Source organism: Aspergillus thermomutatus (assembly GCF_002237265.1).
Source record: "Aspergillus thermomutatus strain HMR AF 39 chromosome Unknown NODE_439, whole genome shotgun sequence".
Classification (NCBI taxonomy): domain Eukaryota; kingdom Fungi; phylum Ascomycota; class Eurotiomycetes; order Eurotiales; family Aspergillaceae; genus Aspergillus; species Aspergillus thermomutatus.
The window spans coordinates 1-14,113 of record NW_020798489.1 but is presented as its reverse complement, the minus strand read 5'-3'; the positions used below and the strand labels follow the sequence as shown (position 1 = coordinate 14,113).

Below are 14,113 nucleotides of genomic sequence, written 5' to 3'. Positions count from 1 at the left end.
GGCCAGAGGGGTTGCAGTAGCGCCGAGGGGGATGGTGAGGGGTGGAGGGGCCTTGGGATCCAGCGTGAAGGCGTACATCCATTTTTGCTTGGATGTTTTGCTGTAGGATGCCAGACTGATAAAGCGGGTGAGGGGTTTGGCGTCCGGGTTATCTTCTGATGGCATGTGGAAGAATGGTTCGCGCTCGTAGAAGAATCCATCGGACGAGGAAAGATGGTATCGAGGTTTCAAGGTAGAGCAGAGGTCTGCGACGCACTGCACCTCCTCGGGTGCTTTGGCATCCTCTGGTAACGGTACACTGGATCCGGTTCGGATGCCCTTGGGCCATTGGTGAGTGATCAGGATGTCTGCACTGTGGGCCCCGTAGAGCGCCCTGGCGTCTGATTCTGTATAGCCGGGATGGAACTTGTTGGTTGCTTTGCTCTCTGTCTCGAGGTTACCACCAAGAGCAACAAGACGGATGCCTTCCGCTGTCTTAAGAGTACCACGTTTGCCCAGGAAGTACAGATTCGGACAAACTTCGTCGTTAGCCTCGATCCTTTCCACTATCCTCGTGGGAAGGGGTCGATTGCCTAACCCAAAGTAAGTTGGGAGTGGCACGTTGATGTTTCCCTGCAACAGAGCAGTGATCTCGTCCAGCTCATGCTCCGTCGAGCAATCTCCGAAGAGATCCCCAACAATGATCGCAAGTGAGAAGTTCTGCTTGACGTGTAACTTGGCGAGCTTGGTGAACACTTCTCGCAGCTCACAGTTCACACCCCCAATCACAACACTAGATATTTGTTAGTAAGTCGAGTATCATTTGCTGAAAGAAAAACTTACATTTTTGAAGCCATTCTTCAATTAAGTTATATTCTGAACACTATGATGCAACAGCTAATATCAACATAGTTGGAGAAAGATGTATTCTCTAAGAGCGGAGCAAAATTTTATGTCTTCTTTGACACTGTCAGGGTAGCAGTGAATAAGCTGAATTCTTATGCTGCTCCAAGAGAAGAACTTTTTTGTAGTAATTGAATACCTGACATCAACAATGCCAGTCGTGAAGACATCACCATTTTTGGCTCGCAGGCGGATCCGCTGTCCACGCAACTTGACGAGCCCACAATGGGGACAGACGCAATACACTTAGTCAGGAATTTGCCTGAGGCCACAACTTTAGATGCTCTGTCACATGATTATCATGTGACTTGAAAAGAAGCTTAAGACTTAGACCCTTAGACCTGCTGCTCTCACGTGCTACTAGCACTATTCTAGACTAGGTTAGCACCAAGCCTGCCTAAGGCCGACGCTAATCTCCGCACCGGAACAATTCTGCTGCGGCCGCCGATGAACTTTTTTTCCCTTGTATGGACAAGAGCTACGAAAGTGTTCCTCGACAGGAAGCACTGCAACGATTTCGTCGGCGTTGCTCTCTCCGTCGCCATCAATCTTCAAGATGGTGGCAGCGTCATCAACTTCGCGGACAGCGTCCGTGAAGCGTGTGAAGAAAGGAACAGAGACAACGAAGTCGCATCGGTTCGAACCGTTCTCCCAGCGTGTCGCGAAATTGAAGATCGACCCGATTCATCGAGTGCGTCGTCCGAGTTTTGGCGAAGAAGGAGATGAGACGTCTTCTTACTTTCGATCGGCGTTTGACCACTGGCTTGAGCTGAATTTGTCGGACAGTTTTTCGCAATTCGCACGAAAAGTTAACCCGCTATGTGAAAGTCTTGCCCAGATTCTATACCATGAGGACAAGATTATGGGGCTGCTGGTGGAATATATCGAGAAGAGGGACCAACTTTCTATTGAACCGTTGCTGACACTGCTCGCTCAATTTGCGAGAGATTTGGGGGTCAGATTTGAGAAGCACTTTGCTACCGCCGTAACTCTCGTGGCGTCCGTCGCGGCCACTCACCCTGATGTCGAGGTGGTCGAATGGAGCTTTACGTGCCTGGCATGGATCTTCAAGTTTCTTTCTCGCCTTCTCGTCCCAGACTTGAGACAGCTTTTGGGAATCATGACACCCTACCTCGGAAAAGAACGCCAGAAGCCATTCGTCGCTAGATTTGCCGCCGAGTCAATGTCATTCCTCATCCGAAAGGCCGGACTCGTCTACTACAAAAACAAGACACCATTACAGCTTGCAATTTCATTCTTGCTTGACGACTTGCACCAGGCCGCTGCGGATTCAAAGAATGTGGAGACATACAAGGAAGGGCTGATGGCTATGTTCTCGGATGCGGTTAAAGGTGTCAAAGGCGGGCTACACTCGAACGCAGCCGATATTCTCAACTGTCTCCTTGATAATGCCCCGACCGGCAATGAGTTGCGGAGCAGCTTAGCAGTCGAGGTTGTAAGCGGGGTGCTTATTAACGTCAACCACAATACGACTGCCGACACATTCGAACCAGTCATCGAGATGATCACTTCCCACATTGAAGCCAATCGCAAGAAGTCGGACAAACAACACGCAAACTTGTACTGTCGTTTGATGTTCATCTGTGTCTGTACCCGCAAAGGGTCGCGTGTAAAGAACTGGAAGCCCGTTCACCAGACTCTGTTGCTCTTGCTTCAGAAGGCATCGGCTGCCCCTGGCGCGTGTGCCGACTCGATCCCTCAACTTCTGACCACCGTAGCATACGCGCTCCAGGTGTCTCCTATGGACGAGATGTTGCCGTTCATGCGCCCACTCATGGATGCTGTCGCAAAGGAACAGCTCTCGGCTTATTTTCTTTCGTTCTGTGCTACGTTTTCGGAATGGGGCGCGGAGAGATTCCATAGCGTCGTCCTTCCTTATTTCCAGAAGTAAGTCAGATTGCATATGTGCTGATGTTTCTACCTACTAACACCCAAGCCTTAGGTTCGTCAATGCCTCATGGCAAGAGCATGAATACGAACTATGTTTGACCTTGCTCCGGTTGAACCAGGCAGGTTGCATCACTTCGGAACTCTCTAAGCCTGGCTATGTCACCTGCCCAACGCCCTGGAAGGCCCGCATCAAGGATATGCTGGGCAGTCATGGCCCCAGTGCCACTGAGGTGGCTCTTCTCAATGCATATTCGAAGCTCCCTAGTGCCATATCTCTGTCTACGGAACCATCTCTTCTACCCGATATGACTCGCAGTCTTCATGATCATTTATCTCGTGTTCTGAAGCAGAGTGAACTTGATTTATCCACCACCACAAAATTCTTCCTTGGCCAAGGTTTCAAATCTTATGTTGATTTGGCTGGTTCTAATGAAGGTGTCGATACGGCTCTTTGGAGTGCAATCAGCTCCGCTGCTGCAAAATACTCTAGGATTCAGCCGTTCCTCGAAGCGATCTTGGCTTATGTTTCGAATTGCTCTACGAAGCTGGATTTCGGACAACCCACGCTGGAAGATTTCGCGGACGTTCTGATTACCAATCTCGCGGGTCCTTCTCAGCAAGTCAGATTGTTATCGTTAAAAATCTTGCGAGAGTTGGTGCAAGCTTCAGGAGAAGATCCTGCTCCCATTTCATTGGCCTTAGAAGTTGAAGAAAGCCCGCTTAATCTACAGACTGCACGAGTTCTGTCGATGCACGTTCGCAAGCTTGCTATCCTCTACCCCCAGGTGGCTTCTCAGCGATGGATGTCCAGGTTAATACCCAATTTCTGCTTTGGTTTATTCTCAAAGAAATTGGCACCGCTGTGGGAGGATTCGGCTGCTGCACTGAAGTCGATCAGCGAGCATTCAGCGGGCGAAAAAATTGTTTCGGACCTAGCGTTTCAGTGGCTTCAAAAGCGCGGCTCAACCGATACCGCGGACAAAGCTGACGAAGAGGCCGAATATCATACAACTGGATATTTCAAATGCTTCAATGCGGCTAAGATTGAAGATCTCCTTGCTTCTCATTTCAATGCTTCGATGCAGCCCAGTTCAAAATTATTGGAAGGGTTCGAGAGAGATCATGAGCTCTCTGATATCGTTCCTATTGCCCCTCGAACCCATGCTCTGCGTGTTCTTAATGCAGCACCTGCTCTAGCTGAGAAGAAATCGCGTCAGATTGTCCCCCTGTTCCTTGCTTGGGCATTACGCGATGACGAGGATGCCGAAAGCGCCGACGATTCGTACATTCCTTGGGGATTCCATGACCGGTTGTCGTTCCTTGCGCTGATTGGGAAGTTCGCCAATCCTCGAGTGCTATTCAGGGCATCAGAGGTTCATGACGCCCTGCTTGGGCTGCTCTGCCATGGTAATTCTGAGATCCAGAAGTCAGCCCTCAAAGCTTTATTCACCTGGAAATCATCGAACATCATGCCGTACCAAGAAAATCTGTTGAACATTCTGGACGAGTCACGGTTCAAAGATGAGCTTTCTGTCTTCGTGCATGTCGGTGATGATGACAGCTTGATTGAAGAAGCCCATAGAGGCGAACTTCTTCCTGTCCTCTTACGCCTTTTGTATGGTCGAATGATTTCGAAAGCTAGCGCAGCAGGCCAAGCTGGGCAAGTTGGACGCAGGAAGGCGATTTTGCGGACATTGTCACAGCTCCCCGATAGCGAATTCGAGATGTTTATGCAAGTATCTTTCGGTCCTCTTGGAAATGTCTCGTTGTTACGGGAGGGACAAGTCAACCAAGAAGCATTTGCTCGAGATCTGGTTAGCCCCAGGAGACAGATGGGTCTGCTAAGGATGATCGAAACAGTGTTTGACACGCTGCAAAGCCGAATGGCTCTATATGCCCAACGATCCATGGATGCGGTCCTATACTGTCTGGTCAGAGCCTGTCGAGAGTTAGAGGAAGATCACACGGACGTTGCTGCGGATTCTCCTGAAGGGAGGCTCTTGACCGTGTTGCGCAATATCCGGCAAACTTGTATCCGATGCCTTGACCTGATCTTCGCCGTCTCTCAGGACAAAGACTGGTCAGCTTATACTCGTGTCATCTTCGACGAAGTGATTAACCATCGACTTGAGAATTTCGCGATCGAGACGGCTCAAGGAGTTTCGGGTCTACTGCGACTGTTCCATACTTGGGCCTCCGCCCCCAGGTCCTCTTTCTATCTTGTCCGCCACAACAATACCGTTCTGACCAGAGTCGTCGACTGTCTTAGTGTGGACTCGGCTCGCGATGAGGTCAAGGTGTACGTAATGGACGAAATTCTGGTCCCCCTTATCGGACTTGCTAGTGGAAAAGAGCTGGAAGAGAAAGGAGAAATGAGCGATTTCTCAGCAGATGAGATTCGTTCCGAAGTCTTGTCCCCTTATATCGAACATACACTCTCTCACCTTGGTCGCCTGCTAAAACGTGGACCTTCCCGTTCGGTCTTGATATCCGGGGTGCAGACTATTTCTCTCCTGGCACCATGTGTCGAGTCGTTCCAGGAAACCACGGGATTGGTGAGCATCACGACATATCTCCTGCGTCAACCAGCGGATAGAGTGTCTCCCAAAACCAAGTCGGGTCTCCTGCGCATCCTCGAACACTTTTTGCCTCTGTACGACCCTCAGGAAGATCCAAAATTATTTCAAGAGGTGTTTGAGGCGGTTTCGTCCATGTTTGATTACTTCAGAGATGATGCGAACCGAGAGGTGTTGTCCAAGGTTTTCGCGGCTTTCGCGAAACACGATAAGGCACTGGAGAAAGTGGCCGAGCTCTGTGCCGACTTGAACTCGATCTCTAGAAAGAAACTCGAAGTGGACTACGAGCGTCGCCTTCAAGCCTTCAGACAAATCAATGATAGTCTCTGGGAGACCCTGGATGCGAAACAGTGGCGTCCCCTCCTCTATAACATGTTATTCCATGTCAAGGATGAAGATGAACTTGCTATTAGGTCAAGTGCTTCCTTTGGACTGAAGCGATTTATGGCGAGAGCCACCAAGGCAGACGGCGCCAGCGCCGGCGAGTTTGAACCCCTGGTCAAAGATATCCTGTTCCCAGCTTTGCAGAGCGGGATCCGACAGAAATCGGAGCTGGTTCGGTCCGAATTCGTGTCTGCTCTTGGCTACTTTGTTAAGATGAATCCCACCAGGCCCAATGTGCAAGATATGCATGGGCTTCTCGCTGGTGACGACGAGGAAGCGTCGTTCTTTACGAACATTCTCCACATACAACAGCATCGCCGTCTTCGAGCCCTCCGCCGTCTTGCTAGCGAAGCAGCGAAGGGTAGGCTTCAGGCTTCGAATATCAGTACAATTTTCATTCCGCTCAATGAGCACTTTGTTTTCGACCAGGAAGTCGACGAAGGTGCTCACAATCTGATTGCGGAAGCCGTTGCCACTATCGGAGCCCTTGCGGAATGGTTGGACTGGAACCAATTCAGAGCCATTTTTCGGAGATATCGTGGATACATGCATAGCAAGTCTGAGATGGAAAAGAACATTTTGAGGCTTCTGGGCAGGATGGCAGATGCCTTAAGCAACGCAATGAGCCAAAAGACGGTGGTTCAGAAGTCGGGCGATGACAACATGGAAGGAATTGAGATCTCCGCGACCTCCAAGTGCAACCTTGCTCGAACTATGCCGTCACCCGCTAAGGTCGCGACAGAGCTGACCATAAACTTCATTCCTTTCCTGACTGACTTCATCCACCACAAAAATGAGGCTGAGATGAGCTTGCGTCTGCCAGCTGCAGTCACTACAATCAAGCTTCTGAAGCTGTTGCCCGAGGAGGATATGGCAATCCGCCTGCCTCCTGTTCTTCTGGATGTCTGCAGCATCCTCAAAAGTCGATCTCAAGACTCGCGAGACACCGCTAGAAAGACGCTTAATGAGATTGCCCTTCTGTTGGGTCCTAACTATTTTGGGTACATTCTTAGGGAACTTCGCAGCACTCTCACGAAGGGTTATCAGCTTCATGTTCTTTCCTTCACAGTTCACTCAATACTCGTGGCGACGACTGATGATTTCCAGCAAGGAGACTTGGACTACTGCCTAGCGGATCTCAGTGCTGTAGTGATGGATGACACCTTTGGCGTGGTTGGCCAGGAGAAAGATGCGGAGGATTATGTGAGCAAGATGAAGGAAGTCAAGAGCAGTAAGAGTTATGATTCGATGGAACTGTTGGCGAAGAACGCGACTGTCCGAAACCTTGCGAATCTGCTGCGGCCTTTGGAGTCCCTGTTGCGCGAGAAGCTGAACTCTAGCATGGTCAAAAAGCTCGACGAGCTCTTGCGGAGAATTGGGGTGGGTCTGCTAAGGAACCCAGGCGCTGAAAGCCGTGACATCCTGGTATTCTGCTATGAAGTCATCAAGGAGACATATCGCGATCCGGCGTCAGGAAAGAAAGAGGCCCCCCTTTCGTTTCGTGAGGAACGTTATCTGGTGAACCTCAAAGGCGCAAAGAGAGGCGAAAAACGTGGAACGGTCTCTTCTCATATCTACAAGCTGACTCGGTTCTCGCTTGATGTTCTGCGCTCGGTTCTCAACAAACATGATTCCCTACTCACTCCTACCAATTTGGCTGGCTTCATCCCCATCATCGGCGATTCGTTAATACAGGCCCACGAGGAAGTGAAGATCGCGGCTGTTCGCCTGTTGTCGACTATCATCAAGCTTCCTCTCGCAGAGATTGATGACAACGCTCATGTCTATTTCACCGAAGCAGTCAAGATCATCAAGGAGGCACCAAGTACTAACACCGAGGCTGCACAGGCATCCTTGAAGTTAGTGTCGGCCATGCTGCGAGAGAGGAAGAGCGCTAAACTTCGAGATGGGCACCTCGCGTATCTCCTCCAACGTCTGGTCTCCGATATTGAAGAGCCAGACCGTCAAGGCGTAACGTTCAACTTCATTCGCGCCGTCATGGCCAGGAAATTTGTGGTACCCGAAATCTATGAGTTGATGGACCACATTGGAGCCATGATGGTCACGAACCAAACTCGTTCAGCGCGTGATCTAGCGCGCGGTACCTATATTCACTTCCTGACTGAGTATCCTCAAGCCAAGAATCGATGGGCAAAGCAATTGAGTTTCCTGGCTAAGAACTTGGAATACAAGCACCAAGAAGGACGTCAATCTGTGATGGAAGCTGTACACATGCTCTTGTCTAAGACAGGAACCGAATTGGCTCAAGACATTGTGGGTACATTCTTCTTGCCGGTGGTCATGGTCATGGCGAACGACGATGCACCTGAGTGCAGAGAAATGGCAGGTGCGCTACTTGGCGAGCTCTTTAATAGAGCGGACAGGGAACAAATGAAGTCCATGCTCACACCCTTGCGGTCTTGGCTCGAGCAAACCGAAAACACTCTTCTGACCAGTACTGGATTACAAGCAATGAGGGTCTTCTTCGAGGTTGAGGAGACAGAGAAGGACAAAGAAGCGCGTTTTGTCATGGGGATCCTCCCCGAGATCATGCAACCGATTCTCCAGAGTGAGGAGACTGAGCATTGGGAGGTGCTTTACTTCTCCTTGCAGCTTCTTACTAAGCTTTGCAAGACCGTCCCTGCTGTGGCTCTAGGCAAAGAGCGCGTTCCGATCTGGGCTGCTGTTCGAGAGTGCCTGTTTTACCCTCATGCTTGGGTCAAGACTTGCGCCTCTAACCTTGTCGGTACATGGCTTGCAGATCTGGCCAGGACTAATGCTGCGAATGGCTATGGGTCGATTCCATTGGCTGGCTCTACGGGACTGGCACTTGACAAGGACGCCATGTTACAGTTGATCCGCGCCAGTCTGCGCTGTCTCCGCACTCCTGGCATAAGTGAAGAGCTTGCCATGCAAACCGTCCGCAATATTATCTTCCTTGGCCGGTGTTGCGCTCAGAATGGTCTTGTGTTTCCCACAAGTGGGTCTAAGGATGCTGAATTGAGCGAAAGCGAGAGTGACGACGAAGACGACGAAGGAAACGTTAACGGGCACACGGAGCGCTCCGACAAGCCTGCCATCCAGTACATTTTCCAGCAGATCTCCTTAATTCTACGTAGAGAACTCCTCACGACTAGGGCACAGTCTCTGATTCCCAAGAGCGCGTCCGTTGGTCTTCTCGCAGCCCTTTGCCGCCATCTTGAAACCGATCAGATCCGCCCCTCGCTGCCCACTATCCTTCTTCCTCTTCAGCACTTGACTGATCCGTCAATTCCTGCTCCCCGCTCGTCAGATGAACGCTTCCGTGAGTCATATAAGGCGCTCGTGTCGAACTGCCATGAAGTCCTCGACCTGCTCCAGAAGAAATTGGGCACTACGGAGTACATCACTCAGATGGCGTCTGTCCAGGACTCCATCAAGGAGCGACGTGAGGGGCGTCGAATGAAGAGACGGATTGAGGCGGTAGCAGAACCCGAGAAACACGAGCGAGACAAGAAGAGGCGAAACGACCGCAAGCGCGAGAAGCGCAAGGAGAAGGGAATGGAACATCGGGGAAAGAGACGCGGCTGGTAGATGCCGTTGTGTGTTTTGAATTTGTGTGTCGACTGGCATGTTGTTGTACTGGCTAGGCGTTGGGTATATAAAAAGTGTAGTACATATTGAGGTATAATGTCGTCTTTGCCACAAAGCCGGGAGCAGTGTATATAAATGAGTGATATCCTATTGCAATATGTTCTGGACTCAGCAACGCATACTAGCCCATCTTCTTAAGGTACCAAAAGAACCCATCAACAGTACATTAGTCGAATTTGAATGTAGATTAATAGGAAGTGGAGTTGATATATACAAACGATGCTCAAGGCATCTCTACCAAAGTCAACACCATCTAACGCCTCTATTTCTGCATTGAGCATGCTCCGAGCTCTTTTGCCTATCACTGAACGCCATTAGCCGGTGCTAAGCCGCGTAAGGATCCAAAAATGATCGTTATGTAACGTAGACTGAAGCCCGGAAAAGATCGAAAGATAAAGAAGAATGAATCAAGGCGTCTGTCCCTGATCCGACTTCTCATCCGAGCCCTCACCCGACTCCTCGCGCTTCTTTACTGTCCCATCCTCCCAGAATTCCATGTCTCCTTCAACATAACCACGAGTCAATCGCTTCCCCTCCCGCTGTAGGATATCCTCGAGGGTGCTCTTCTTGTCCATGAAGATATTGAGGTGATCAGCGATAACATGGCGGTTGAGACAAGACGGGCAGCGGATCAAGACCGTCCCGCGGTGATAGCCATGTTTGGACATACGGTGCGAAGATCGATGACCGCATGGTTTGCAGGTAAAGGTAATCTGATATGCGGGTTCTTGCTCGCGGCGTAACCTGTTCTGTTCTTCGTTGGCAGCGTCCTGAGCGGCGTTCGGGGATTGATCGGTGAGGTTTGGGCGGGATGCTGATGAGCTGGAGTTGTTTCGGACGGCAAGTTGGGAGGATATAGTCCGAAGGACCCTCGATGAAGGAGTTGGTGAAGGTTGAGGAGTGAGAGAGAGTAGCTGAGAGAAATGTCGTGATTTGGGTTGTGAGAGCCCTGTCCGCGGAAGTGCATGGCTGAAGGCACGGAGACCTGATGATAGCATTCTTGCTGAGCGCATTATGAGATATTTGATCTGGAGGTAGAGATAGAAGGATTCAGACGCGAGGCGGATTAATGAGTGAGAATTGGCCGAAAAAGTGAATACCTCCAGTCGAAGATTATTGCAAACTGAGGACTAAAGTATGATCTCCAGCGGCGATGACGACGGTCTCCAATTGCGCCGGACTTAGGTTCTTCCAGCTCTTTCACTCTGCAGCAACTTTCAATTCTGATTTTCTACCGTCAACACAATTCATTGACGATTATCTTGATCATGGAGAGAAGGACTTGATATTGCCGGTATTCATCGTCAGAATTTGCTCGCCCCTGCTCATTTTGCCCGCCGTTCTGCCACGACCTCACTCCTCATCAGCATTATACTATTCTGCCCCGCGCAAAGGCCCCCAAGTCTACAATCTGGTGGATGGCAAATTGCCAATATCTCGAAGATGGCTATGAGGGCTAGGCACAAGATTCGTGCCCCACGGAGGGTATGTCTTTTGTTCTTTTCTTGTTCTATTTGGACGTCTCTATGCTGCCTTTCGTCTGGCAAATGGGCGACAGCAGCTTGGATGACGGAACCGCATGAGCTTTCTTTAATTCGAACAATCAGCTAATCATTCAACAAAGGGTCTGAGTGGGACGAAGTCTGACGATTTTGACACAATATGGGGGGTGCTGTCATCATCCTTGAATGAAATACACACAAAGAATGCCTCCGCTCTTTCCTTCGAAGAGCTGTACCGCAACGCCTACAGAATCGTCTTGATGACCCGCGGCGATGACCTCTACGAACGAGTAAAGAAGCTGGAGGAAGAATGGCTGGGAAGTGAAGTGAAGAAAACAGTGACAGCAGCCATTTCACCGACTTTACTGCTGGCTCAAGAGCCTGCAGATGTGCAAGATCAAGCCAACGAGCGAAGGGAAGCAGGAGAGAAGTTCTTGACTGTGCTCAAGGGTGCATGGGAAGACCATCAACTATGCATGGGAATGATTACAGACGTTCTTATGTATATGGTTTGTCCATCGCTTCTCTCTCTGTTCGCTGGATCTCCGACCTGACATGTTCATACCCTACAGGATCGAATCATCATGGCGGATTTTCGAAAGCCTTCAATATATGTTGCGTCGATGGCACTGTTTCGCGATCAAGTCCTACGATCTCCCATTCAATCTGACACAAAGACTACGGTTGCTGATGTGCTTGAGACCACTGTGCTGTTCATGATTCAATTGGAACGATCCGGTCACGTCATTGACCGACCCCTCATCCGGCATTGTATCTACATGCTTGAGGGTCTCTACGAAACTATCACGGAGGAGGAGTCATCAAAACTTTATCTTACCATGTTTGAACCCGCTTTCCTCGAAACAAGCAGGGTTTTCTATCGAGCAGAAGGGCAGCGTCTGTTGGAGATGGCCGATGCAGTTTCCTTTTGTCGGATCGCCTCGAACCGGATTGCCGAAGAGAAAGAACGGTGCCATTATACCCTATCGACCCTGACTGAGCCAAAGATCAAGGATGTCCTCGATCAAGAGTTAATTGCCAGGAATATCGCGGAGGTCATCAATCTTGAAGGCACGGGTGTCAGGAATTTGCTTGACAACGATCGAGTGGATATTTTGCGAGAAATTTATGAACTTAGCGCTCGGGTTGACAACAAAAAGACACCTCTCACCACGGCAGTCCAGAAACGGATCAGTCAAATGGGTCGAGAGATCAACGCCTCGTCCATTGCATATGAAAAGACGTCGACACCAGCGGGCTCAAAAGCAACGGAAAAGAGCACCAGCGGCGAGAAGAAACCCGCGGAAAAGGAAAAGCCCGTGAACCAGCAAACAGTGGCTGCTATCAAGTGGGTCGACGATATCCTAGGTCTCAAGGGTAAATTCGACAATATCTGGGAGAAGGCCTTCTTGTCAGATCAGGGCATGCAAAGTGCCATCACTACTAGCTTTTCGGACTTCATCAACTCGAATGCACGCAGTTCGGAGTTCCTTTCTCTCTTCTTCGACGAGAATTTGAAAAAGGGCATCAAAGGCAAGACAGAAAGTGAGGTGGATTCCCTTCTGGACAACGGCATCACCCTGCTGCGGTATATCAAGGATAAGGATTTATTCGAGACTTATTACAAGAAACATCTTTCTCGCCGTCTCCTCATGAAGCGGTCCGCCAGCATGGATGCTGAACGGCAGATGATCTCGAAGATGAAGATGGAGGTTGGAAACCAGTTCACACAGCGGTTGGAGGCCATGTTCAAGGACATGACCATTTCGGAAGACTTGTCTGCCAGCTACAAAGAGCATATACGGAAGTCAGGGGACCCAGACCAGAAACGGGTTGACTTGGAAATCAACGTCCTCACCAGCACCATGTGGCCCATGGAGATCATGTCGAACACCAAAGATGGAGAAGTCCAGCTCCCATGTATCCTTCCGAAAGAGGTCGAGAGCGTCAAACAGAGCTTTGAGCAATTCTATCTCAACAAACACAACGGCAGGAAGCTGTCATGGCAACCGAGCATGGGAACCGCTGATATCCGGGCGACGTTTCAACGATCGAGCGGGAAGGTCCAACGGCATGAGCTCAATGTATCAACATACGCCATGGTCATACTCCTCCTTTTCAATGACGTACCTACAGGCGAGTCTCTCACGTGCGAAGAGATTCAGGAACGGACGCGCATTCCACAGCACGACCTGATTCGCAACTTGCAATCACTGGCTGTCGCACCGAAAACGCGAGTTCTGAAGAAGGAACCCATGAGCAAGGATGTGAAACCGACGGACAAGTTCTTTTTCAATAACGAATTTCAGAGCCAGTTTATGAAAGTTCGCATTGGTGTCGTCAGTGGTGGCGCCAACAAGGTCGAGAATCAGGACCAGCGAAAGGAAACAGAGCACAAGATGAATGAGGAGCGTGGGGCCAGTATCGAGGCGGCAGTTGTTCGAATCATGAAGTAAGTTCTTTGGGTCTGTCAGTGGCAATGAGACTAATCGCCCTTTAGGCAACGCAAGACGCTGGTACATTCCAGTCTCATGAGTGAGGTACTCGGCCAGTTGTCCGCCCGGTTCGTTCCTGACGTGAATATGGTCAAGAAACGGATTGAGAGTTTGATTGACCGCGAATATCTCGAGCGAGTGGCCGAGGACCCTCCAACTTACGGGTACATTGCTTGAACGCATTCGCACTCGTCTTCACTTCACCCGTTCCGGCTTGGATCTACGAGGACATGTGGCTAGACTCCCACTGGTCTCTTTTTGGCGGGCAATGCCCTCATGCTCTCTTCACATTCGCGTTTTGTTCTTCGGAATGCTATTACTCCGTACTTTTGCATGGTATACCATTTGAACTTAGCGGTGGCTGGCGAAAGGGAGGTCATGGTTCGTTGATATAAATATTCTTCGCTTCTTCATCTTTTGCTTCGCGTCTTAGCTCATGAATGCATCTTGGCCGGCTACGAGTGATGATCAGGATGGACGTTTGGCTATGATATCGGTCTTGCTGGCTGATCCACAAGCCAGTAGCGACCATTCGCTAGCAGAAATGAACACAATCATCTCATAGAACTCATGTACACATTCGATTTTGACTTCATATACAGCCCGTCTGGGTATGAACCCTCTGATAAAATCAACTCCTCAAACGCCGCCAGATGCTATGACCCAAACATATGAATCGAGTGCGCACCCCCACAAATCAAAGAACCTCGACCTCCCCCCTCTCCCACGC

At 50.0% G+C, this 14,113-nt stretch overlaps 3 protein-coding genes across 3 annotated transcripts; 2 read left to right on the top strand and 1 right to left on the bottom strand.

Annotated features, from left to right (window-relative positions):
* Positions 1 to 1,438: 1,438 nt before the first annotated feature.
* On the top strand, positions 1,439 to 9,326 carry CDV56_100929 (putative HEAT repeat protein (DRIM); the record flags this gene model as incomplete). The annotated part of the gene is made up of 2 exons (XM_026754548.1): positions 1,439 to 2,790; positions 2,846 to 9,326. 2 exons carry the CDS (start codon positions 1,439 to 1,441, stop codon positions 9,324 to 9,326), a joined length of 7,833 nt encoding a protein of 2,610 aa, XP_026609697.1.
* Positions 9,327 to 9,793: 467 nt separating this feature from the next.
* Positions 9,794 to 10,399, bottom strand: CDV56_100774 (DNL-type zinc finger protein; the record flags this gene model as incomplete). Its single annotated transcript, XM_026754393.1, has 1 exon — positions 9,794 to 10,399. The coding sequence occupies one exon, from the start codon at positions 10,397 to 10,399 to the stop codon at positions 9,794 to 9,796; it is 606 nt and encodes a 201-aa protein (XP_026609696.1).
* Positions 10,400 to 11,148: 749 nt separating this feature from the next.
* CDV56_100175 (cullin family protein) lies at positions 11,149 to 13,560 on the top strand (the record flags this gene model as incomplete). Its single annotated transcript, XM_026753794.1, has 3 exons — positions 11,149 to 11,397; positions 11,461 to 13,340; positions 13,389 to 13,560. The coding sequence occupies 3 exons, from the start codon at positions 11,149 to 11,151 to the stop codon at positions 13,558 to 13,560; spliced, it is 2,301 nt and encodes a 766-aa protein (XP_026609695.1).
* Positions 13,561 to 14,113: the final 553 nt, after the last annotated feature.